Source organism: Numenius arquata, chromosome 1, assembly GCF_964106895.1.
Source record: "Numenius arquata chromosome 1, bNumArq3.hap1.1, whole genome shotgun sequence".
Lineage (NCBI taxonomy): Eukaryota > Metazoa > Chordata > Aves > Charadriiformes > Scolopacidae > Numenius > Numenius arquata.
Window position 1 is genome coordinate 16,519,542 of NC_133576.1, and position 25,636 is coordinate 16,545,177.

General features: G+C 45.1%; 2 protein-coding genes across 2 annotated transcripts in view; both read left to right on the forward strand.

Moving 5' to 3' along the window:
* F5 (coagulation factor V) overlaps positions 1–2,230 on the forward strand; it is a 35,652-nt gene extending 33,422 nt beyond the window's left edge. Inside the window, exon 25 of the mRNA XM_074160967.1 lies at positions 430–2,230. Within this exon, the coding sequence (XP_074017068.1) occupies positions 430–618 (189 nt within the window). The 3' untranslated portion in view covers positions 619–2,230. The remainder of the gene's footprint in view (positions 1–429) is intronic.
* A 9,071-nt stretch (positions 2,231–11,301) lies between these two features.
* Positions 11,302–22,957, forward strand: SLC19A2 (solute carrier family 19 member 2). The gene is made up of 6 exons (XM_074146757.1): positions 11,302–11,487; positions 11,582–12,187; positions 15,164–15,386; positions 18,930–19,122; positions 20,020–20,161; positions 20,380–22,957. The coding sequence occupies exons 1-6, from the start codon at positions 11,302–11,304 to the stop codon at positions 20,506–20,508; spliced, it is 1,479 nt and encodes a 492-aa protein (XP_074002858.1). The 3' UTR covers positions 20,509–22,957.
* Positions 22,958–25,636: the final 2,679 nt, after the last annotated feature.

Below are 25,636 nucleotides of genomic sequence, written 5' to 3' on the forward strand. Positions count from 1 at the left end.
AAGTTAATGTTAGTGAGCAGTTTTGTTGTAGCAGAGCTGGAGAGCTCCAGATACCTGCAGAGTGGACACAGCACTTTATATTGTTGCCCATATCACCTTACACCAACCTAACGGACAAGGGCTATTAGCAGAGGTAAAATAAGGAAAGATTGGGGGTTTTTCAGTCCATCCAAATTAGAATGGCACATTTTTTGGTGTGAGTGGAAACAGAGGCTGTTTAATTCATTCAGACTTAGATATTGCTGGCCTGAACTAGTTTTGACTCAGCAATTTAGGAAGAGGCTGGATGCAGTCCTACATAAAATCAGAAGTAAGCCAGTCCATCTACCCTGGATGCCTAATGCAACAGCTTGGAACAATTTTAAAAAGAAAAAGGAGGGTTTTTTAAAGTACTGCCTTTTAACTAATTGTGTGTTTGTGTATTTGCAGGTTTTCATGGGTAATGAAAACAGCAGTGGGCACGTCAAGCATTTCTTTAACCCACCCATCCTCTCCAGGTTTATCCGCATTGTTCCGAGAACATGGTATCATGGTATTGCCCTTCGGGTAGAACTCTATGGCTGTGATTTTGGTGGGGGTCTGGCTGTGAAAAGGACTGACAAGCCTGGAAGCTCTTAACCTTTTGGCAATTGTCATGCAGAACAGCAATAATTTTTAAACCCTTAAAACAATCATACTTAGTAGTTTGGATGTGTCCTCAAAGGACCTTAATGTTTTGCCAGCAAGAATTGAGGGAGATTTTTGTGGCAAATGCTTCATTCCTACAAACACACACCTTAGAAAACAGCTTATTTTCTCTGGGAAGAAATAGCAGTCCCTTCTGATTTGTATTATCAGTTCTTCATTCTAACCAGTACTCTTACTTTTTACTTAATTTTAAGTTCTAAATCCCTAGGGATGGAGACCCTGGCCTTAATCCTGAGCCCTGATTTATCTCCATTTTTGTAATGCTTCTGCAGCACAGAGAAGGAATAGACAGCTACAGCAGGTGGATGTTCTCCATACTTAGGGCTGAGAGGGAAAACCGATGCAGATATGGAGCTGTGGTGCTGCATTCCAGCAATGCCTTGGTAAGAAATGATTGTAGGGGTGGCCTCACCACCACACGTTTTTCATCTGCACTGCGACAAAGGTAGAACGCATCCCAGCACTGAGGCATGTGCAACCCCTTCTCAAGAATGTGGATTTGCATTCCTGATTTGGTCTTGCGTACCCAGCACACCTGAAATGCTTTCACATTTCACATAATTCATCTTTGGTGCCCTGGCAAGGGAGGAAGAGTCAGCAATATGTTTCTTTCCCAGAAATGAGAAGGGAAGTGACTTAACCTGGATTATGGCAAGTTATAGACTGGTAACAGTAGAATCAAAGTGAGAATCCAGAACTGACATTCAGTCCTATACAAACTTTAGGAGCATGGGGAAGGGGAGTTTTCTTGGATAGGAAGGCACTGAGAACCGTAGCTGTTCAGTGAGAATACAACCTGGTGGTGGCAGAGGAGGGTTAAATGAAACTGAGTAATAGAAACACCTACATCGTCTTTACCGTTTAGCTCTGACAGTGTTTTCATTAATGGAACTACTTTTGTGCATAGACCATACATAGATTATTTTTTTTTCCCATTACATCTAGTGAAAATATATACACAGTCCACAAACTCATTATTCCAGTGGAGTTTTAGCTAAGCTTTCAGTAGTGTCTTTGGCTTCTATCCTGTAAATTGTTTGATTGCAGATCTCCCACTTCTCACACTAGGTACCATTCAGGAGGGTAGATTATTCAAAGTAGTTTGTCTTGGATAACACTATATGAAGTTAAAAGTTATTTCAGTAGTTTTTCAGTTCTTTTATCTTACTGACCATGCATTTCAAAATGAAAGTCTAGAACGGGAGTGGAAAAACTATAAAAAAATAAACAAATATTTCCTTTTTTTTTTACTATGTCACAAACTGTTGTCATTTTTCACTGGAAAATAAAGATAATTTTATAGCATGAAAAAATCAACATTTTATTTCGTATATTTCCCTTGACAGATTAGTGAAATTTTGCATCATCAAAGTAAAATTTTCAGCTTGATGGGAATTTTCAGTGCTAATTAGAATTAAATTCAAGAGGTGAAACTGTGTGAGTAATTGCTTCGTCTTAAAAGATCGGTTTCTTAATATTTTGTATTGGGGCTTAATTTATTTTTGTTTGATACAGCCATGAAATAGCAATACAAGCCCTATCCACTAAAAAAAAAAAAAGAAAAAATGTAAACTTCAGAGTCAGGTTTTACCCTAGAAAAGAGATAATAAATGCTTGCTAACTTCAGCGGAACCAGGATTTTGTGTGGTAAGTGCTAAACTATTTATGTTTAAGAAGGCCATGATCTTAAAGGTTCTAAATAATTAGTTCTTTTTATATATATATATATGTATGATTCTATGTAAAGTTAGACAAATGCAAAATTGATTGCAGGAGCATGACTCAATACATCTGCATCAATTTTACAAGTTGGAGATTGTACTTCTACTCGCTAACGGATAGGGCTATGGCCAGCTGTCCTGGTTGTGTCCCTTACCCAACCTCTCGTCCACCCCCAGCCTACTCACGGGCAGGGCAGAGAAGGGCTTTGGGGGGGGGGAAGAAAAGGCCTCGACACTGTGCAAAGGCTGTTCAGTAGCAGCTGAAGCTCTCATGTATTGTCAGCGCTGTTTTAGTCACAAATCCCAAACCCAGCACTGGTAGCACTGCTACCATGAAAATTAACCCCCTTCACACCGTTGTTCCAGTATGTCCAGCACAGCACCAGTGCCTGGGCCCCGTGCCAGCCTAGGCACGTGGCCCTTGCTGTTAATAAAATGTTCCCTGGCACAGTGGAGTAAGGTGGTAAGCACTACAATCAACAGCAAAAGTCTGAAACACCCACTAACAAGCACCAGACTCTAATCTAGAATAAGGCAGGCAAGCACAGGACCCTGCCAACTAGCGGCTTAACAGCTATAAATTCCACCTAGCAAGCTCTGATCAGATGCTGTTATCTCGAAGTCCTCTTCTGCCATGTGGGACACCAAAAAGGACTGGGGTGGGTTGACCCCAGCTGGCAGCTAAGCTCTGACTCTGTCGCTTGCTTGCTCTACCCTAGCAGGCTGGGGGAGACAATTGGAGCAAAAGCAAGAAAAACTAGAGGGTTGATACGAAGGCAGTTTAATAAGTGAAGCAAAGCTGCATGTGCAAGCAAAGCAAAATAAGGAATTCATTCACCACTTCCTATCAGCAGGCAGGTGTCAGCACACCTAACCGTTACTTGGAAAGACAAACACCGTAACTCTCAACATCCCCCCCTTCCTCCCAGTCCTTTCCCCCAGCTTTTCTCGCTGAGCACAATGTCATTATGGTCTGGGATATCTCTTGGGTCAAGTGTCTCAGCTGTGTCCTTTCCCAGCCTCTTATGTACCCCCAGCCTACTCACTGGTGGTGGGGCAGGGTGGGAAAAAGAGGCGGCCTTGGTGCTGTGCAAACACTGTTCAGCAACAGCTAAAACACTGGTGTCTTATCAACGCTGTTTTAGTCACAAATCCAGAGCACGGCACTGTTACAGGCTGCTATGAAGAAAATTAACTCTATCTCAGCCAGACCAGGTTACACAAAGTATTTCCAAATGCAAATGGGGGGGTGACTTCTGCGTCCCATGTTTACAGCAAGGAAAACATGAAAACTTATCTGCACCGGGTCTGCCAAACTGAAGGTAAGGGATGTTTAGTGAGCTCACAGATGACCAGAAAACAAAACTTTTATCAATTTTATGAAACAGCCAGCTTATATTGAATCTGCCAAAGCTTTAGGGAATTTGTCATTAAAACAGTCAGTCTTGCACAGCCTTTCACACACTGTGGAAGGAAATCCTGTGTACATTGAAATTACTTGCAAAATATATAAGGAGAGCAAAAATTCCGGCAGTTTTCTCAAACTAAAGAGTAAAGATGTGTATCATAGCATGAAGGTTAGCAAACACAAGCACTTTTGGACGGAGGGAGAAATGTAGTGCCAGAGTTCAGCCAATGATTTCTTCACTCACAAATCTGTGTGTATGCCTTCACACTGGCCTTCTGATCCAAAGGTCCAAAGTTAACTGCTGGTAGCCTCAAATGGTGTTATAATGGAGTTGCTGCCCTCTAATGCTCATTCCAGCTTCCAGGAGGCCTCAGGGTGCCTAAAGCTGACCATCTGCAGGTGACAGTATCATACGGATGGCTGTGAATGAAGGCTTGTGCTTTACTCACTAAGTGCCACTAAGCGTTTCCTTTTGCTTTCCAGAGGTGGTGGCTGCACTCCTTCAACCAGAAGTTGTGAAAGTGGTTGTGTCTGCACTTGGATTGGAAGTGAGGTGGAAGTACATGTAAAGACAGTTGAGCAGCTCTGAAGTAGTTACTGACAGCAGCAGCCGCCGCAGTAGTTTCTTCAGACCCTGGTGCGTTAGTCCAGGTTTGTACAGACTGCCCTGTAAAGCGTAAAGCTGATTCAGGCAGGCTTATGTGAATCAGTAAGCACACCTCTCACTCACAGAGTAGCTATTCAAAAGGTTGTATAGCTCACTTGCAACCCCTTGAACACCCTCCAGCACCCCCTGAAACGGCCCTGAACACTGATGGGTTGGTCAGAATTTTAGGACTGTGCTAAGGGGCAAAAAGAGGGCTTGCAACCTCACAAGGAGCAATGCTCAGGAAGTATCTTTCATAATGAGAAAAGATCTTTTGGACACATACCTGAAGGAGGAGGGTAAAGGCTGTGCGCACGGCCATACATATGTTCTAGGGAAGATTTAATGTTACTCTTTAGCACCATAGAAATGAGATGCAACGCTGTCCTGGGGTGACCAACTGCCATTTCGCATGAGTCAGTCATTGCACTTAATCAGTGTCGAATATTCCTCCTCTTGCTCTCGCTCCTATGTTTTGTTTTGTTTTGTTTATTCACGGTAGCTGTACATCATAACCAGTTTCTCCACCTACACTTTCCTATCATTGCTAAGCCCCATTCTCCATTTGTTTGTTACACCCAGTACTTGAATCATGCTTTAATTACAATAATCTCCTCCAGGTAGGGACTCCAGCTTCTTGAATGTTTGTAGAGCACCCTCCAAAAGAGGCCATGGGATCATTCTCAGGGTTCGTGGACATATCTGTAATACCATTCCTAGTGGGAGCAATACTGTGTTAAGCCCACTGTGACCTAGATACGTCTCAAAGCACCGACTAATTCAGACTGACCTATGTGCTTCTACATTTAATAAAAGTATGGGATATGTTCCTTCTAAGTTCTAGTCCAGTGGAAGGTGTTCCTGCCCATGGCAGGGGGGTTGGAACTAGGTGATCTTTAAGGTTCCACCCAAACAATTCTATGACAAGTCTGCTTGATCCACTGCTTGCTTTTCTTTGTAACACTGCTATTGTACTCTCTTTTAGCACTTCCCATGAAAATTTGTCCACTAGTGTCCCCTATTTAGCAGACTTCAGTGACGTTTCCATTTTTTTTTTCCCATGAAGCCTACTGCGAAATATTTTTAAAATGCTACGTCCATAATGGAAATCTGTAGTGCTGTACAACATGATCTATCTTAGACCAAGAGTTAAACTGATATCCTCTGGCAAGTGATTCCACAAATTCAGCCATAAATGCCTCATTTCCAGTGGCTGTGTGCTTCAGCCTGCATTGTGTCAAACGCAGAGCCTGTTATGGTGTACGAGGCATAAGAGTAGTTCTCTGCCAAAGGTTTTTTGTAGCAACCTGCCTCCTAATTACTCCTATACATTGGAGAGATGGCTGCTGTTTTTCCTAAGGCTTCTGCAGGTGTTGATAGTTTGGATTTTACACTGACTTCTCTATCAGCTATGTTCCCGTACAGTGCAGTGCTGCTTTTTTGCCCCCCATGCACAGCTTTCAGGACACACTTGGTTTACCAGTCTTGTTGAACACAAGATCTAGCATGTATAGAACTAGAGGTGATGAAAGCAGCACTGGAGGAGATAGGTGGTGGAATGTGTGGACATCAGGGCATGAACTACAGGTAAAAAGCAGTGAAGTTTCTGAAAAATGAAAATGAATTTGTGTTGAACTAGAGTACCAAAATACCTTGGACTTCCGGATTGTGTATAGTAAAATAGAAGCAGAAAATATGCTCTGTCCATGCTACAGAAAAGAGCTGTTGCGTTCTTTTAGCAAGGGACCTTTTCTTATAGGGCAAGGACAATTTATTTATTTATTTATAATCGGATTATAGCCATATGTTTATGACAAGAACTGCTGACCCTCCCTTCACCTCTCTAAAATACAAAATTACAACATACCCCTGAGAGTTTTCTTGCTCTCAAAAAGCTGGAACAGCTCCAGAATGGCTACAAAAAAAGCTGTGGCACTCAAAGAATATGCTAGCAGAATTTATACATCTTTATTTTTTGAAGAGGGGAATGAATTTAAAGGAATTAAGAAGAAGGGAGCAGGGAAGAAGCTGAGTCAATTCTGTTGTCTTTCTTAAGGCTTTTTTTAAAACAGTAATTTACTATTTTAGGTCCTGATATGGGAAAACACTGTACTCTTCCCTCCAGTGAAATTGCTTTGTTCCATTTGTTTTGATTCCAGGGAAACACATGCTCTGCGCTTGCAGGACAAGGCTATCCTCTTGAATTTGGGTTCATATTCACTCAACAAGTGATATCTTGAAAGTCGGGAACACATAAACCCTAGGAGAATAGGAAGTAACAAAAATGAAGGCATGCTATCTGAATAAATCAATCAATACCAGAGCCTTTAACTTAACCCTTCATGGCTGCATAATATTTGTAAGTCTCCCGATTTTGATAGTCTTCAAATTATCAAAGGATCAGTTGGGGGAATTAGGAAATACAGACCTTCAAAGTTGTATCCAGTCTTCTGTTCTTACAGACAGCTACAATCTCAGGCTTTGGTCTAAAATAATCATGCTTAATTTCAGAAATAATTTGGCTTTTTTTTGTTCTCACTGCTTCTGTTGCATTTAATAGAGTCTACTTCCCCAAATTAATTACAACAGCCTGTTATGGTTTGAAAAACCCATAACAAATTACTGTCATTTAGACAATTATTCTAGCATCTGATGACCCCTCCCCACCTAGGAAGGGAGATCAGGGAAAACAAGGAAATACAAGGGTTGAAATATAAATAGATTTAATAGGATAGGACTAAATAATTAACAGTAATACTAAAGAACCAGTATTGATCCCAATAGTGATATAAGATATACAGGAATTATACTCAGCCAATTCCATCAGCAGGAAGCTGTGCTCTCCCAGCAGTGGACAACAAATGTCAGACACTGCGAGTGCGACAGCTTCGGGAGGAAGGGAAGGGCTCAGGGATCCAGCACCGGGGCAAGAAGTTCTCTGGGCTGCTGCCATCAAGGGAGAGAGAGAACTATGCAGCAAACTTCCTAATTTATATTAAATGTTATATTCATGGTATGAAATAATCCTGTTGGCCAGTCTGGGTCAAGTGCCCAGGCCTCGCTCCTCCTCATGCCTGCACCTGGCAAGGCTCGAAAACACTAAGACCTTGAATCCCACACAGCCTGGCTGGCTATGAAGTAAATATTTTCACGGATTCAGACACTAGAGTCTTCTAAAAGTGCAGTTTTCCCAAGCATTAAAAGGTGAATTAGTCCTGTGTCGCTCAAACCAGGACACAGCCAAAAATCATAAAACCAAAGAAATCAGTTGCTGCCTTTTCTCACATTTATGTGCCTTTGTTCCTTCCACGCTCAGAAAAAGGCAAATCTGTTTTACTCTCTCCTTCTGTAGGGTTTCTGAGGTATTTGTGCCATTTGAGTGCACGCACATATTGAGAGAGCACTCTGAAGAATGGCTTCATGAGAGCGCAGAAAGTTTTTAACTTACAGAAGCTTTTCTCCAAACAATTTGGCAAGACTTTAGGAGAACTTTTCTTGCACATATATTTTATAAATTCCTCCTCAATAAACTGCAGGGCAGAAATTGTTAACAAATACTCCACTCTGGTGCATTTTTGAGTGAAACCTATCAGAGTTTATGGTATGGATAAGATGTGACATTAAAATATTGTTGACTCTGAGACTGAAGTGTGCCTTTAGATGAGTTGCTTGGATCTCATGCTGAATCAAACATCCTCCTAGGATCTAGGGTGTGATTCCACCCTAGATTCGGACAAAAAGGGACTCTTAGTTATTAGCACTAAAAGTGCTGATAAAGGAAAGCAGTAACAGTGCCCTGCTGAAGGGCTTGGTGTGATCCTTTTCTTCCAAAGTGCCAGCAGTGATTTTTGAGTTTGATCTGAGAATCTGAAGAGTTCTTGGGAAGTACAGACAGATTTCAAGCTTCCCTTTTGCAACAGAGGGCCAGGAAAACACAGCTGGCATGTCCCCTGGCCAGCGAGAGAGCCTTCTAGTGTACAACAGCCCTGAGTTGTATGAAGGTGAGGCTTTTGATAAAGAAGTTGGTCAAGGAAACTCATACGCTCTGAAGGCAGCCTGGAGTACTTAAATCTAAACGTTGCAGGTTCTTTTTCTTGAGCAGTTTTTGGAGAAGAAATCTAGGTTTACTGACTGACTGACTGTGATCACTTCAAGGAAACAGGCTGAGCTGATACAATGCCTGCCCCAGCCAATTCCCTGGAAACAGCAGTTGAGCTCCGGTGGCACAACTCCAGGGAATGCTGTTTTGGAAAGGACCAAGCCACCCATCAGATCCTGTGAGCAGCTTGGAAGTTTTGGGAACTGTTGCCCCTAGACAGGGCATGCCATGGTAACTCCAAGGTTTTGCTCTTTCCTCCCACCTCTGCTCAGCGCGAAGCAATGACCCAGACTGGTAAGAAAATGCACTACCCCTCATTCTAGCAGTCATATCCTTTTATTACCTGCTACTGAGCCACGTGCCAGCAGTACAGAGGGGCTGCTAAGAGCTAAGTGAGAGGGAACTGTGAGTTTCTGTTCACTTCCCCATGGTAACTTGATTATCAGTTGTTGTTTTGGCTCATTTCACTCTAACCATGCTATTTTGAGAGACCAGCAGTACCTTGGAAATGGCTGAGATGGATGCCAGTATTAACAGGAGCCAATTCTTTCTATTTAGAGTTTTGTTTCAAGCTAAAGTGTGATGAAATGGCAATTGTTATCTTTTTTTCTTCTTTTTCAGTAATAAACCTGCAAACAAAAGAGAACATGGAGATGCTGAGGAGTAATGGTCTGAGAACAATTGAAAGGAAATTTTGCTGGACCTGGAAGACAGCCAGAAAGCAGCAAACCACTGATGTCATATGATACAGGACAAAAATATTTAGCTGCATTTTACAGAGAGCTGAGTAATCCTATGGCCCTAAGACCCTTTGTAGTTACATTTATTAAGCTATGGCGGTGGTCTAGCACTGACCCCAGGTAGGAGGCAGGATATGGAATTGCACAGGTGAGAAGCCTGACCCCTGGTGTGAACTTTCTAGGGCATCAGGCAATTTGGAGAATAAACTGTAGGTATAGAGTAGAAAGCCCTAGCAGTGGTAGCAATGTGGTGGAGATGAAGGGAGTGGAGCACAGGGAAAGGTAAAGCAGGTAGATGGAAAGACAGTGTGGGACTGATCAAGTAGCAGAACAGAAAACAGTTTAGCAAAAAGATTGGCAAAGCTTTAAGAATAGTAGTCCTGAGCGAAGCTTTAGATAATTACTTGGAATGTAATAGTTTTATTTTCTCCTCTTGTCTAATGTTTCCTCTGGCTGGACAACAAGGTGCAGCTTTTATTAAACCACAGAAGTGGCTCTAGCTTTTATCTTGCTAGAGGGAAGAAAGTGGCAGAGGTCAGCAGCTGAATGCGTTTGGGCCAGGAAAGAAAGAACAAGCACAGCACAACAGGTAAAGGATCTCTTTGTCAGATGTTTTTCAGGAAAGGCTGGTGTCTGCCCCTCGGGAGAAAGGGAAGAGGGGGAATTCTGGGGGAGAGGGGCCTAGGGTGGGGATGACAAGAAGACATACCTCAGCAGTGACTGGAGCTCTGCCACACTGCTGTGACTACACAGGAGGGGTGTCAGTCTTGCTCTCTGTGCCAGGTCCTGCACTTGGGTCACAACAACCCCATGCGGCGCTACAGGCTTGGGGAAGAGTGGCTGGAAAGTGTCCTGGCAGAAAAGGACCTGGGGGTGTTGGTCAACAGCTGGCTGAATATGAGCCAGTAGTGTGACCAGGTGGCCAAGAAGGCCAACAGCATCCTGGCCTGCATCAGGAATAGCATGGCCAGCAGGAGTAGGGAAGTGATGGTGCCTCTGTACTGGGCACTGGTGAGGCCTCACCTCGAGTGCTGTGTTCAGTTCTGGGCTCCTCACTACAAAAAAGACATTGAGGTGCTGGAGGGCATCCAGAGAGGGGCAACGAAGCTGGTGAGGGGTCAGGAGAACAAGTCTTATGAGGAGTGGCTGAGGGAAATGGAGTTGCTTATCCTGGAGAAAAGGAGGCAGAGGGGAGACCTTATCGCTCTCTACAACTACCTGGAAAAAGGTTGTAGAGAGGTGGGTGTAGGTCTCTTCTCCCAAGTAACAAGTGATAGGACAAGAGGAAATGGCCTCCAGTTGTGCCAGGGGAGGTTCAGATTGGATATAGGGCAATGTTTTTTCACCAAAATGCTTATCCAACATTGGAGCAGGCTGCTCAGGGAAGTGGTGCAATTGCCATCCCTGGAGGTATTTAAAAGATGGGTAGACATGGTGCTGAAGGACATGGTTTAGTGGTGGTTTTGGCAGTGTTGGGTTGATGGTTGGACTCTACGATCTTAAAGGTGCCTTCCAACTTAGATGACTCTATGATTCTATAACCCATAAAACATGCTGCCCCTTCCTTTGAGGGGCCTCCCACTCACGCCCTTCAGGTAAAGAAGGCAGCGCTCAAACTCAAGAGAGAGAACCCCGTTTCCAGGTGTCCCTTCCGCGGCACCGGTGGGACGGGTACCCCTCACCCCTCCCCGCAGCCCCCGGCCCCCTCACCCCCCTCCCTCCGCGCACATGTGCTCCTCTCCCGCCACAGTCATCCCGCCCCCCCCGCTCCTCATCCCGCCCCCCCGCTCCCCATTGGCCAGCCTTGCCGGGAGGAGGTGGTTGTGTCCAATCAGAGGGCAGGGCGCAGCCCCTCCTCCCGCCCGCCGGCGAATGGTCTTTAAGAGCAGCGCCGCGCGCCCGTGGCTGGAGGTGCCTTTCGGGAGGCGGCGGAGGTGGCAGGGGGTGACCGGGGACAGGCCTGCGGCCGCAGTCCCCCACCGGCCCGGCCTCCGCACAGCATGGCGGGGCCGTGGGGGGGCCGGCTGGCTCGCCGCTCCTCCCGGGCTGGCGGCGGCGGCGGGTGCTGCTGGGCGCTGCCCACGGGACTGCTGTGCGCCTATGGCTTCTTCTGCAGCGTGCGGCCCTCGGAGCCCTTCCTCACTCGGTACCTGCTGGGGCCGCACAAAAACCTCTCCGAGACCCAGGTACCGCAGCCCGGGGCAGCTCGCCCCCTTGGCCGGAGTGTCTGTGCTTTCCGTGGGGTGCGTGGGTTACCGCTGGCTCCTCTCTCGCCCCCAGGTGTTCAACGAGATTTACCCGGTGTGGACTTACTCCTACCTGGCGCTGCTGTTCCCAGTGTTCCTGGCCACAGACTACCTGCGGTACAAGCCTGTGGTCCTGCTGCAAGGCCTGAGCCTCATCGTCACCTGGTTCCTGCTGCTGTACGCCCAGGGGCTGCGGGCCGTCCAGTTGCTGGAGTTCTTCTACGGGATTGGGACCGCCACTGACATTGCTTATTACTCCTACATCTACAGTGTCGTTGATGTCAACCTGTACCAGAAGGTCACCAGCTACTGCAGGAGCGCCACCCTGGTGGGCTACACGGTGGGCTCGGTGTCTGGGCAGGTCCTTGTGTCGGTGGCAGGGTGGTCCCTCTTCAGCTTGAACGTTATCTCCTTAACCAGCATATCCATTGCCTTCGGCACAGCGTGGTTCCTGCCGATGCCACAAAAAAGCCTTTTCTTTCACCACATCTCCAGTCAGCAGCTCGGTTGGGAAATGAAGGTCATGGACTGTAAAAATGGATCCGCTGTCCAAGATCGTCCCAACGTGCAGAGCGCCCCTGGCTGGGAGGATGAGACAAAAGCTCCCCTAAACGGGGAGGGTCATTCAGCAGAGAAACAGGTGAGTTGTGCCCTGGGCTTGCGCAAGTAGGAGATGCAATACTGATGTGTCTGTCATTCGTGTGTATGTGCATATATGTATGCATACTTATGTGCATATATGTGCACAGCAGTAAAGGTATAATATCCCAAAGTGAAAAGTATTATTTTGCTTATCCCGCTTCCTTATTTATAGTGCGGGAGAACTTATTCCTGGCTTCCCTTTGCTGATTAAGCATGACAGGCTGCTCCTCAGATTTATGAGGTCATTTTGCTTATCTCACAAGGCTGTGATTAAAATTCTCTGGGCATCAAATGGCCATTCAACAGTATGAAGGAAGGGACATTTCTGGGGCACTAAAAATTGTTTATGCATCCAAATTCTGTGTGTATTTCTGGCTACACTCTGTGACTTGCATAAAAGAGGCAATTCTTCCTGCACTCATGTTTTGAAAATACTTGTTACTTCAACTGTTGTGCAAGTTGTGCGGTAATAAGCTGTGCAGTAATTGGGTTTTATCTTATGGTCCTGGAAGGAAACTGGTCTGGAAAGGAAACTGCAGTAGTCCTCAAGAGCACTTAAAGGCTGATACTGATTAGTTATAGGTGGACAGAATACGGATAAATCGCAGGAAACACCTTTGCATAATAACAGCTTAATGCAGCCCATAAGAGCACCAAGGCAGTGCCCTGACTTGTAACTTTTGTTGGCTATGTAACCTCTGAAAAAGTCACTCGTTCGGTGCTGGGATGTGTTGGGTCCCACGAGGAGATTGAGGGGGCAGCCTCCGGTTTTGAGGCCTGATTCAGGTGTGTAATTGCTTGCTGGGCAGGTCTCTGCCACGCTGCTCCAGGTAATGCAGGTGTACGGAGAGCTTGTCACGGCAGGGGGATTCAGGGCTCTGGGGAGAGGTCAGCTTTGCTCCTTGGTCAAAAAGAGATTGTGCTCCTTCTGAGAACGAGCCAGAAGGTAAGTGTGGCTGTTGGTTTAGTCAGGTAATGGGTATTTCACTTTAGTAAGTAAGCCCTGGTTAGCTCAGTCGGGAGAGGCAGCATATGGGGCTCCTTTCAGCTTCCTTTGGCTACAGCTGGGAATTAAAGGTATTAACATTCCAGGGACCTAATTCCAGCCCAGTCTTGTGTGAGCAAAAGTATTTTTAACTGTGTTATACTTGCATACTGAAGGGTATTCGTTAAGACAAATTCTGTACGAGTAATGAGTAAGTTATTAATAGCACTTACCTGTCCCTTTTGTTTATCTTACTCCTATCCTGGGAGAGCAAGGGTGGTGCCAAACTAATCGTGAAAACTTTAAAAAAGGAGCCAGTACACTTGCATAACTATGCAGAGTTCAGTTATACCAGGTGCTAAAAGCTGAGAAGTATTGGCGTGTGATGATAGTCCTTCTTACTAAAGTAACAGCAGCCATATTTCACGAGCATAAACGAATGGCTGTACGAATAATTGTACTGAAGAAGCATTGCCAGGTGGTGGGAGGGTTGATGGGTTTCTCTGCCACGTGCTTGGGTTGAATGTGGCAGATCAGTTTTTGTAGTGTATGTGACAGTTCCTTCCCCTGGTCTTCCAGTGCCTAATCTTGAGCTTCGTGTGAAACCTTTGGTGTGGGTGTTGCGTTGTTAAACTTGCATTGCTGCAAGCTGACCTCTTCACGAGTTCTTCTGTTGGGCTTTGGAGGAACAGCACCCTCACACAGAGCAAATGTTTTGCCATTGGCAAAGCACCAGTGAGACTGTATAGTGTTTAATAAAGATGCTCAGAAATCAGTGACACTCCGAGGGGTGGAGAAAAGGGTGTTCAGGACACAGTTAGGTGATGGTCTTTGGAGGTTTTAGTAGAAACGCCCCAAAACTTACTTTTATTGTTCATGGAGAATAGCCTTTCCCAGGCACACACTGCATAATTTCCCCAGGGAAAGGGTGTACCACCAAGAGCCCAAAGTTACTGCTGCTGTTTGGAAGCTGCTCTGGAACTGGTGTGGAACAGCACAATGTGTAATAGCTCGGTGCTCTATGTTTGCCTGCAGGGAATCCAAGTTCACAGGCACTAGAGATGCTAGGTGGGCCTTGGGGGCTCTGCACAGTCTCATGTGAAATAACTGTTGCTCTGACCTACACAAGAAGGGTCTTCCCTGTCTAGAAAGGCTGTGCACATGTGTGCATGCATCTAATATAATTCTTTTTTTCAAACCATTTCATGGGTGTGCCCCCTTCTGTGCTCTTTCTATAAAGATTTGGCGGGGAAAGCTTCATTTTTATCTCATGCCATTTGTCAGAGCACTTGTATATACAGGAGCTGCCATTTGCAATAGCAGTGTCTGGTAGAAGTAGCTTCTGTTTCTCTTCAGATCCACAGGCAAAATCGCTCACCTTCTCAGAGCCTTGGTGAACATTAACAGAAGTAGAGTGGGGTGTAATGAGATTTCTTTAGTACTAGCATTCAGGGATTATAAATATTCAGAGAAACAAATTGACTTATTTGGGGGGAAGTGTACTCATCAGGCGGCTTCTGTGTTCACTGCATTGCCCAATTTGGTTGAATTTGGGTCAGGACTTAAAAGTGTCAGTAATGCTTTTTGCCTCTATGATTTGAATGACTGGCTTCTGGTCCTGTCTTGTTAAAGTGGATGTCATGTCCTGTTCTGTGTCTCTTCTCTCTGGTACTCTTGCTCATGTAGTACTTCTAACATGTAGCAGTTACTGCTCTCTGCTTGAGAGAGACGGAGATCAAGGGGTGCTTGGGGCTGAACCCTTTCTCTGCATGTATGGGGACAACCCTGGTTAGAGTAGAGACCAGCTGCTGGGACCGTGGGATGGGGAAGCTTTTTATTCATTATTCTGTGGAGGTTTGTGTCCAAGAGTAGTACTGTCACTTGCCAGTGATCAGACCACTTGAAAGAGTGGTGTCACTGCAGAGCAGTGTGAAGTATTTATAAACAAAGGCTAACATTTCTCTCCCCTTCCTTCTCCAATCTATGCAGGAGCAGAAAGTAGACATTGCGAAGGTTCTCAAAGATCTCTGGCAGGACTTCCTGCAGTGCTACTCCTCCCGCACCATGCTCTGCTGGTCTGTGTGGTGGGCACTGTCGACCTGTGGCTACTTCCAGGTCATCAACTACGCTCAGGGCCTGTGGGAGATGGTGCTGCCTTCTCACAACACAGAGATCTACAATGGTGCTGTAGAGGCGGCCTCGACACTGCTAGGTAAGATGCTGGCATTGCTCCAACTCTGCTGTGAGAAATGCCTTGTGTCCCTCAGAGGTCACCAGAGCTTGGTTACCATGTGTCTTGTGTTCCCTCAAGCATGCAGAAGAGGCAACCTCAGCATTCGGGGTGAGTGTTCCCTGACATGCATGGGTGAGGTAGTCAGTGTTGAGTTCGCCGCTGCATACAGCCCTCATTCTTGTAATTCTGTGTGTGGGTGCTTAAAGGAGCCTCCCAAGTCAATCTTCGTTCTGAAATATTTGGCAGAAGGCTCCGGGCATGTGGCTGACACCGTAGTCTTGACTGTCACTATGGCAGTGGGATTATGCTTGTTTTAACCACTCAAAGTCAAACTAAGGGTCCTATGCGTTTACTGCTCTCTTTCTCTGGCAGCATAGGGAACATATGAAGGTTTCCTGTACACACTCAGCATGCAGTGAGCCACGTTTAGTCATTTCAGCACTGTTAGGCAGAAGAGCTATTAAGATGAAAGAAGTTGCTTGACTTGAAAGGGCCGGGTAGGTCAGTCAACATAAACATTTTATTTTTATTAAGTTGTTTAATACTGTTCCATTACCAGAACTAGGACAATACCTTTTTAATATAGCTAACATACCCTCTCTAGGTGTTGCTGTAGTATGTTCCTTTTCTTTGATGGAGTCATCGTTATACTGTCTGCTATGGACATCACCTATTTGAGGGCAAAAGAAACCAAGGTACACAAACAAAGCAAGCTAGTACTTTCTTGGGCATGCTCAGCCCCCTCTTGGGGTTCAGTGGGAAGCCATAGCTGTTCTATAGTTCTAAAAGCTATAGATGGTCTAAAATGGGTCTACCACCCATTGTTAGTTGGGTTTGAAACAGTCAGCAACTTGATTCTGAAGGCTTTGGCTATTAAATGATCTTTGGTGTACCAAACCTGCACTTTAATAGCATGCAGTCATACACTGTTCCTCTACTCTAGCACGACGCTGTGGCTCTTATTTCTTGTTTGGTTTGGTTTCCTCTACCATCCTGCCTTGGTCCCAGGAAGAAGAATTGGTATCAAGGGAAAGAAGACCTATAGCATGGCCAAATGTGGGCAGATTTTTAAAAATAAAAATAAAAAAAGTGTGTTCTTCAAACCTTATTATGATCATCTTTGATATCCAGGTCCTTTCCTTTTAAAGTTCTGTGAACAATGGACCTATTGGCAGAAGAGGTGGTTGGCACTAAATTCATGCAAAACTGGAGTTTTTAGTTTCCCATTTTGATTTTTTTTTTTTTCCTCTAAATGGTTGAATGATTTTGAGTGATGTTTTCTGAAAGGAAATTAGCCTCTCTCCCTGAATAAAACCCCCTTCTGTTTGACACTGATTTGTTGCTTGGAACAAGTGAAGTTTAGTGAAGTAATGCACTCCAAGCTTTCAGTTGAGATTATAACAAGGCTGGAAGGAACCTGTTAAGGATGAGCATCCAGTGACTAATTTCCTAGGCACTAGTGCAAATGCTCTAACTTCTGATTTCCAGTTTGAATTTATTAATGAGCAGTTCTTTTATCTCTGACTTCATGCCAAGGATGCATTTTAGCACAAAATTGTCTCATTCTGGCCTAGCTATAGACATGTGTTCTTTGCTCTAGGCCAAAGTAGCCAAGCTTTTCTAGTTGTTCTTGGGTAAAGTTAAGCTCTTTGTTGACTTTGTCATCTTGCTAGCCCCTCTTTGTACCAAAACTGGTTTGAGCTGCATTCTTTTTGAAGATGAGTGACCAGAGCTGCACTCAGCTTTATTCAGTGAGGCCTCAGACTTGTAGAAGAACATTAACACTCTTTTCTCCCTTTACTAGAAATGCCTTTCCTCGTGCATCCCAGATCTGATCTGCCGTTTTTGTGGCTCTTAGTCATTCTGTGCTCAGTTATGAGCAATGTTTGGCAGCCTTCGGGTAAGATGCCGTTGCCATCACTGCCTGTACCTCTGGTGCCCTGCAGAAGGGTTTGAGTAGCGTGTGGTGACTCACGTGGCTGTCAGCTTCCTGTCCCAGGCAAGATAAATAGTATTCCTTCTAGTGAGGTCAACTGACTGTTAAGCTGCATCCCTGCACCTTCTTGGGAATGTGGCAATCCTTTATCAGGTTGGGATGTGAAACCACTGAATCAGCTGTAGGTGTCTAATTGCAGGACACAGATTGTATATCTTGTCATAACTAGGTGTCAAGCTGCTGTAACCATAGGGGGAATGAGATTCCCAGAGAGTGGTGTCTGAACCCAAATTTCAGAATTGCTGAGCAAGTAGAAAGAAGGCTCTGGAACTTTAGTTTCTATTTGCATCTCAGGGTTTTGCTACTGGGAGAGCCAGACTTTCAAAGAGCAAAATATCAGTCAGGTAGTGTCACAGCAGGCACTGGAAAGAAGAGTTTAGTGAGGGGAAATAAAATTCCTTTCCCTTGGTATCGCAAGCTTCTTTACTAGTCTGCAAGATTGATGTGAGGTCTGACAGGGTTTCAGGCTTGTACAGGCTGATGGTACATAAGGAGCCTTCGTGTACTCGAAGGACTTCTAAGATAGGCCAGCTGAGGGGTACAAAGAGCTTAGATGCCGCACTGTAGCACTTCTGTACAATGGTGAAATGCTGAATACAATCCTGGTTTTCAGACATCTCCAGTAAACCTCCCTTTATCAGTATGCTGTTTGTCTAGTTTGCTGTGTACAGCAGCATTGTTATGCTGTTGGTTGCCATTTGACTTGTTTGCAGAACAAGGCCTACTTCAAATAGGAATTTTCTTGCTATGTAATGTGTATTTGGGCTACTCACTAGTCACAGCTGTGATGGTGCATGAAATACACGTTGTCTGCTTGTTGGCTTCCATGAAATACCATATGCATTCCATCTTGTGATCTGTCTTCTCTCCCTATCCCTGCTTTGTAAAATCCAGCAGGAGTTACAAACCTGTTCTGGCTGTAAAGGATTCTTCTTGCAACCAACAGCACATGATTGTAGCTTGTGACTATGTTGCATCCTGGGAGATGTGGATTTGGACCCGTGCTCTTAATCTTACAGTTACTGTCATCTTCATGCTGGGCTGTAGGTTTTTCTGCCTCCTGGGAGAGAGCTCTAACAGCTCTTTATCACAGTGGGTAGAGTCTTTCTCTATCCTAACCCCCTAAAGCACCACAAAATAATTAGCTGAGTGCTTTGAGAACCAAGGTTTGCATTTCTCTGTAGTCCAGTTGACAACACTGCTAGGGTCAGGTGCAGAGGACTGAGTGGCAGTGGTCTGACTCCTGGGGCTGTTGTGCTTCTGAAGCCAGGGAGCGGACTTCAGAGGCAGTCAGCATTGACCTGTTTAGGGGTTTGGGATTTTTTTTTTTTTCTATTCCTGTAAAAGTGAAACTTGGAGCAGGGTTCAGGTGAGGGAGAGGTCAGGAAGAAGAGCTGCTAAGGTATGCACATTAGTGTTCCCCACTTCAATCACGTTTGGCTGTTAGGGGCTGTACGTATTCTAATACAGTCTCCAAATCGCTCCAGTTCTGATAACTAACAGTTATGCTTTCTTTCCCCTCACAGGAGCTGTTGCAGTGTTTGTTGTGGGTCACATAAAAACATCCTGGGCAATGTGGGGTGAGGTGGCACTTGCCCTTTTCTCCTTTCTTATTGCTGCTGCTGTATATATCATGGACACTGTTCGTAACATCTGGGTGTGCTATGCATCATATGTTGTCTTCAGAATCATCTACATGCTGTTAATCACAATAGCAACGTGAGTATTACACTAGTGTAAATTGCTCTCAAGGTTACAGCTGATGTGAAAGCTGGCATATTTTCCGTGTAACTAGGATCTCGCCTATCAGGAATTTGGAAATCTGTTGCAAGGGTTTGTGTTGTGGTTCAGGTTGGAAACTGAGGCACAGAGATATATTTTGCTGGCAGCCTGCCCAGGCTTAAAAGTGTTACGACACTGAAGTGACTATTTCTAAATACTGATAGTGCTGCTTGCTAGGGGAATGTTTTTCATAAACATGGCTGGAGTGAAGTGTTAACATATGAGGAAAGGACAATGCCTTGCCTGTGTTGAAGTGTCAACTTTCCCTAAACTGTAAGAAGAACTTCTTTGATGTTATTTGTCACTTTGGGGAGGAAAACACAGCTGTTGTTGAAGCACACATACATAACAGCTATAATACAGCTCAAGCACAATATGAGGAGACATGCTGAAACTGGTAACTGCAAAGGGAGTTCTGGTCAGAAGGATGCGGGAGGTTACGGACCACACTTCAGTAGGCTGGTGCTTTGAGACTGCCAGCAGCTCTCTGGGATTAGCAAGCGCTGTATCATCTTTGTGTGACAGGACCCTTTAGCTGCATTGGGCAGGAGCACTGCTTCAGTGAGACTGAAACCCACAGAGCTCCCAAAGTTGTTTTTTCTTTTTTAGCCTTTTGGGTATCTCTGTATCTTCTAGCGTCTCTGCTAATTTGTCATGATCCTGTTTAGACAAGTACACTGTCAGTGTGAGGTAAATTAGCTGTGGAAATTACTGGACCAGTCTATGTAATTCTTCAGGTTGCATAGGCTTCTTGTCCAGAGATGTTCTTCCTATTCTTGCATTTCCATGCTTTTTTTCCTGTCTTTATGTTTCTGGACATCCCTTTCTTTCCAGGTTCCAGATTGCTACAAATCTCAGTGTGGAGCGGTATGCCCTGGTGTTTGGGGTCAATACTTTCATTGCCTTAGCACTTCAGACTCTGCTTACTTTGATTGTTGTGGATGCTAGTGGGCTTGGATTGGACATCTTCACCCAGGTATGACAGGCTCTCTTAGTTTTACTGATGGGAGGGAGGAAGGTAAACCAGACTGTAAAGCTTCTCAGCCACCTGCTTCCGAGTCAAAGGTTTGCTGACAGAGAAATCACTGATTCCTGATATTTTACAAGAGGGAGTTTGTGTATTAACCTTGTTACAAAATTGGTAACTGCTTGGTTTAACCACTTTTTTTTTTTTTTTCCCCCCCTTTTCTGCAGTTCATGATTTATGCCTCTTACTTTGCGGCCATCTCACTGGTGTTCTTGGGCAGTGGCATATACAGTATTATGAGAGCTTACAGAAGAAGACAAAAGCAGACGGAAAGCAGATCTCCTGAAAGCCAATAGTGTACCAAGTGAAGACTCTTGGTGGCTACATATGAAGATATGGGTCTGGTTTTGGTTTGTTTTTTGGCTGTGTTTTTTTTTTTAATCTCTGCCTTTTCTTCCCAAGGCAGTCACCTTAATGGTACTTGATCCGTATTTATACTATATTAGTAGCACATTTTAGAAGGTAAATGTATTAGCTCTCACGTAAGTAAGAACAAATACCTTCTTTCTAAAATGCCTTTTGTTCTTCTGTTGCATATATGGGATGTGCAGCAAAGAACATTAAGCTTTCTCAAAGAATGAAAGCCTTGGGAGGTTTTAGTCTAAGGCTATGCATCTGGAGGCTGCCATTGAAAGGGCAGCTTCATGACTGTCTAGTCAACTGCTGCTCTCTGTCACTGAAGTGCTGCTGCAGGGCAGAAGTAAAGGCACTCTAATAAACCTCTATCTGGAGAGCTCCAGGCCTGGGACAGGAGCTGGCCTTAGGCCTGCGCTCTGCAGCACGGCTCTCCTCTGCCTGCCCTGTAATGCTGGATGCTCTGTTTTGAGGACTAGTACACTTAGGTTTCTGCGTATGCTTCCTTGAGTTCCTTGTACTGTTTCTGCTGTTCCTGTTTGTCACCCCTGCTGCCAGAGTTTTACCATAGCTGATCACTGTGCTTTCCCAAAAACTTAACTGTGTCCTGGGGAAACTTGTGACGCTGGTGAATTGGCCATCAGCAGCATTACTGGTGCCATGAAGGCCTCTGCCCAAGGGACTGTAAAGCTAGAGTGAAGATTAGAGGGAGTCTAAGTAGACAAAATGCTAAACTGAGGGACCCTTGGACATCCATGCCTTTGTCCTTTAGGACTGCAGATTCCTGTGAGTACAGGGGTCGCTGCCTCACTACACTGGAGGCTGGGCTAGTTTAGTGGAATGATGGATGTTGGTATAGCACTGAGAAGGAAGGTGACTTGCAGGATTTTAAGGTATTCTTTGTGACCTTGGAGAATTCTGACTAAATAGACACCTTCAGTTATAGCAGTTAGCAGGATGAAGCTTTGAAAAATGCTGATTTCTGCTCTGTCAGTTTTTCCTCTTATTTTAAAATGCCTTTACGCTTCTGGTGAGTCTCTGTCCACTATTTCTACCTCTGCTCTCCACCGAAGCAGGACAATGAATGTTTGAAATGGGTAGTTCTTTTATTTTATTTTGCCCAGCCTAAGCAATTTGGGATTTGCCTCCTACCTGTTTTTTAAAAATAATTTATTTTTTCCAAATTGCTTCAGTACTGGGAAGGAGTTGCACAGAGTTGTCCTGGGCTTGGGCACCTGGATACTCAGGCACCATGACCGGTACAGCAACACCTATCCATAGTATACTGTGGAAATGGCCTATGGACTGTGCTTGTTGCTGCGTAGGTTGTGATGAGTTTAAATGTACAGGAGAACTGGTAAGGGAGAAGATGCAATGCAGCATGCTTCCCTCCATGTCATGTACTGGTTAGAGCTTCTTCCAGTTGGAGTCTGAAGAAGCAGCTTTGGTTCACTGCTTGCTTTTAGTGCCATGGAGACTTCACAGTATTGGGGTTTAGGAAGACTTCTCTCCCCTGGCTGGGACAGGTGTGGCCTTTCTCATCACTTTAGTGAGCCTTAGCCTTTACCACGCAAGGTGAATGACTAATGTGTTTGGGATGTGCTGTCTGGGGAGCCCTTTCAGGCTGGCTGCTCAGGGGAACCCACGCCCCAAACCTTCTCTGTGCTTGCGGCGTGCCTCCTAGAACATCCCCCTAAACATAGGGGCTCAGCTGTACCGGCACTTGCACGTGTAAACTTAACTGCCTTATCCTGAAATGGAAACTTGAAGCCACCCGTGTATATATTCCTTTCTTTACTGTTTTTTGTGGTTGGGTTTGTTTGTTTTTGTTTTTTGTTTTTAAATAATGAAATCTGAAGCCATGAAATGCTAGCTGACGAGCTGTCTTGGGAAAGGGATAGTAAGTACACATCCTGCATGTCCTGTCCTTTGGCTTCCTTGGTCTGAAGGCAGTCACAGCAAGGCACGAGGAGTGGGCATACAGCGCTTCTTTTTGAGTGACCAAAAGCAGCTCAATTTTAATCACAGTTTTTCAAAAAAAAGAACAAATCCTTGATGGGGAACAACCCAGTTATTTAAAAGCAAGTCAAAAATTAACTAATGAATTACAGCAATAACAATGATTTTTCTACCAAAGTAATGAAACTGTGGCAACTGCAATAGAGAGGCATGCTACACTGTGTATGTCTTCAGGCCTATTAATGTATGGAAGCCATACTGGAACGTTGTTCAGGTTGCTACACTGTGCTGTTGCTGTGGTGATGAGGTGACTATAGAGCCTGACTGGAGCTGTACGCAGAGTTATTGATGCCTATGAAATTCTGTAAACATGTTGACATTGGTGGTTTCTAATTGAATAGCTATTTTTATTAAATAAAAATACTCTGAGATATCCCGTGTGGTCAGTGTTTGTTTTGTGTTTTGATACCTTGCTAATCTACAGCACTGCTGCTGCAGCCAACTGAGGCAGGTTGTTCTGAGCATCTTTGTTACAAAGGTTGGGGGAGGGGGCGAAATATAGGACAAACCATGCAAAAAAACAAGTCTTAAAGATGATTGTTGTTGACTGTTTTGTGTAGGTTTGCAGAACTCTGGGCAAGTGTCTTGGGTCTTGCACTGTGTTCCAGTAGGGACTGGGCCAGTGGGGGAGAAAATTACTTACTCACTGGTGCAGGGTAACCCTGGTCAGGAAGCATCAGTCACGCTGAGGGTGACTGTAAGGGAAAGCAGGTGCAGGTTTGCCATGCAGAAAGGACCTTTCTATTTACATTGACCTAATAGAAAATTGAGGCCTTAAGGTAGAAATGTGGTAAAATTTCACATCCTGGCACACCCACACTTGACTGCCTTAGAAAGCGCTCCCTGTCTCATGCTCCTAGAAGAGATGGCTTGTACCTGATAGTACAGGCTGGGCTGGAGGGGAAAGAGCTCTCTGAATATCTGCTGCCAGTTTGATGTAGTTCAGTGTGGGTAGTAGCCCAACAAGCCCTCTGCGTACCACCAAAGAGAAAATGGGTGGTCTGGGGGGAAAGGGGAGGTCTAGGAAAAACTGCCATTCTTACAAGTGTTGCATTGAGAGCTTTATTGCTGAGGCAGGGCTGTCAGCATGTCAGACTCGCCCTGAATTTCATTCATCTGTCTTCTCTGGGTGAATATAGGAGTCTGCTGTGTGGAAATGAGTTTCTTGACAGTGTAGGGATTTAAAATCTCTGCTTACATAGGGCAGGAAGGTAACTAGTAGCTAATACAGGTATAGCATTACCCTTTAACGTGGATTCAAGCATTTCACATCTCTGGTGCTGGTGAAAGCTGCTGTGACAAGAATCCCAAGCCTGCTCTTGCCTGCAAGCGAAGTAAGTCCACGTGAACCTCCTTGCTCCTCCCATCGCATCCTGCCACACTGTGTAAGAGCTGAGAGCGCTGAGAAGGGACACCCAGCTACTGTCAAGAAGCTGAATTCCTGCATTTGCAAAACAGCACACAGTGTGGTTTGATGGATACGAGATAAATACTATGCACGGCTGGGTTGTCTCCCTGGGATGCTGTGGCTGTTTCTTTGTTCCAGTTGATGCCAGGGGCTGCTGGAGGTAAGTGTTACTGCCGAATCTGTGTCCTGTACCGGGCTTGCTATGATGCTGGTAAGATGTGGCACATTTCCTGGGTGTTAAGATCACTATTAGTGGGAGAGGCCAGGTGCTGGGCTTGTTCTGTCCAAAAGGTGAGGAATAGTAAGAGCTGCCTGAGGCTGCTGTTTTGGAAGCAGCGCTCACTGCTGTCCCCTTGGGCTGGCACTGGTTGTGACAGCCCACCAAGCCATGGTGGGGTTACTCTCAACCATCCTGTAGCTCTGTGCATATGTGAAACAAGTGGCTGCTCTAGCAGTGTTCTCGGGGAAAGGGAAGGGCTCTGTGTGGACATGATTACGTTTTCTTCTCTATCAGTGTGATTGTAGCCAAGTACTGGGAAGGAAGGAGGGACTGGTTATGGAAGGGGCAGGAGACTGGGAGCTGTGGACCCTAATACGAGCAACTCTTGACAGTGTCAACTGTTTCCTGTGCAACAGACAAAAGGTGTTAAGGTGCTTGTTTAACCTCCATTGCTCTGGAGGTGTTACGCAGCTTTTCTCTGTCAAACATACTTGCTCTGCATAAATCAGTGTTCCCTAGTGTCTGAAGCATTAGTGACACAAAAGAGCAACCAGCATGCTGGGGCCTGTCCTTGGAGCCCTGCATTGTTTGGCCTGTCCTCAGAGCCCTGCACTGCTTGGCTAGTGTTCCATTGCGTTTCTTTATGATTGTGTTCTGTAGCTCCCTCACAGACGGGAACATCTGAAAACCTAAATTTAATGACATATGGGTTAATGAATGCATGCATGAATTTAGATCGACCTTAAGATATCATTATATTATCACTATCAAGCATCACAGCTCGATCTTCCAGCAAAGGGGTCTAATCCTTGTCACATAATCACATGGATTTGTAATTAGTCGAATAAAGCATCACTTGTGAATGGGTGGCACTGACTTGCAAGGCACAGGATAAAAGCGATACGATAAAAGCTGAGCATAAAGCTTTGATACGGTGCCCAGCTCTCTTTGTTTTAGTCTGCTGTGAACTTGTCAAAGCCACCTGTCTGTGAAATGTGGAAAATCAGAAGTTCAGCGTATTGTTTTCAAGCACAGGATAACTGCATGACCCTGGGGGAGGTCACTGGTTGAAGTTTTTCCAGGTACAGCAGGAACCGTTGCCAAGCAGGTACCTGAGTGTTATCTCGGGTAAATATCAGGGAGCCATGCCAACCTGCTAAAACCAATGTCAAACCCCATTTCTCTTTCTGGCTGTATGGTGTGGGATTAGCAGAAACCTCAAGGTCATTGAGTCCAATCTCCTCCTGTGCTGTGTGGCCTATGAAAACTGCTTTCAGAGACCTCCTAAACCCCACCTTGAAGGAGCTCAGCTTTGTGCCCCGTGTTACTTTGAGCAAAAGGGTAACTCTACCCGTGTTACTCAGAGTTATCAACACCCTGGCTGAATGTATTCATGTTTGTTTTCTGCCCTTATTTTCTTTTC

What these genes read in the sequence shown, in the direction of transcription:
- SLC19A2 (XM_074146757.1), top strand. Translation starts at nt 11,302, where the DNA reads ATGGCGGGGCCGTGGGGGGGCCGGCTGGCTCGCCGCTCCTCCCGGGCT. An exon ending in AAAACCTCTCCGAGACCCAG is followed by an intron (nt 11,488 to 11,581) that starts GTACCGCAGCCC and finishes TCTCGCCCCCAG; the next exon opens with GTGTTCAACGAGATTTACCC. An exon ending in CTGTTAATCACAATAGCAAC is followed by an intron (nt 19,123 to 20,019) that starts GTGAGTATTACA and finishes CTTTCTTTCCAG; the next exon opens with GTTCCAGATTGCTACAAATC.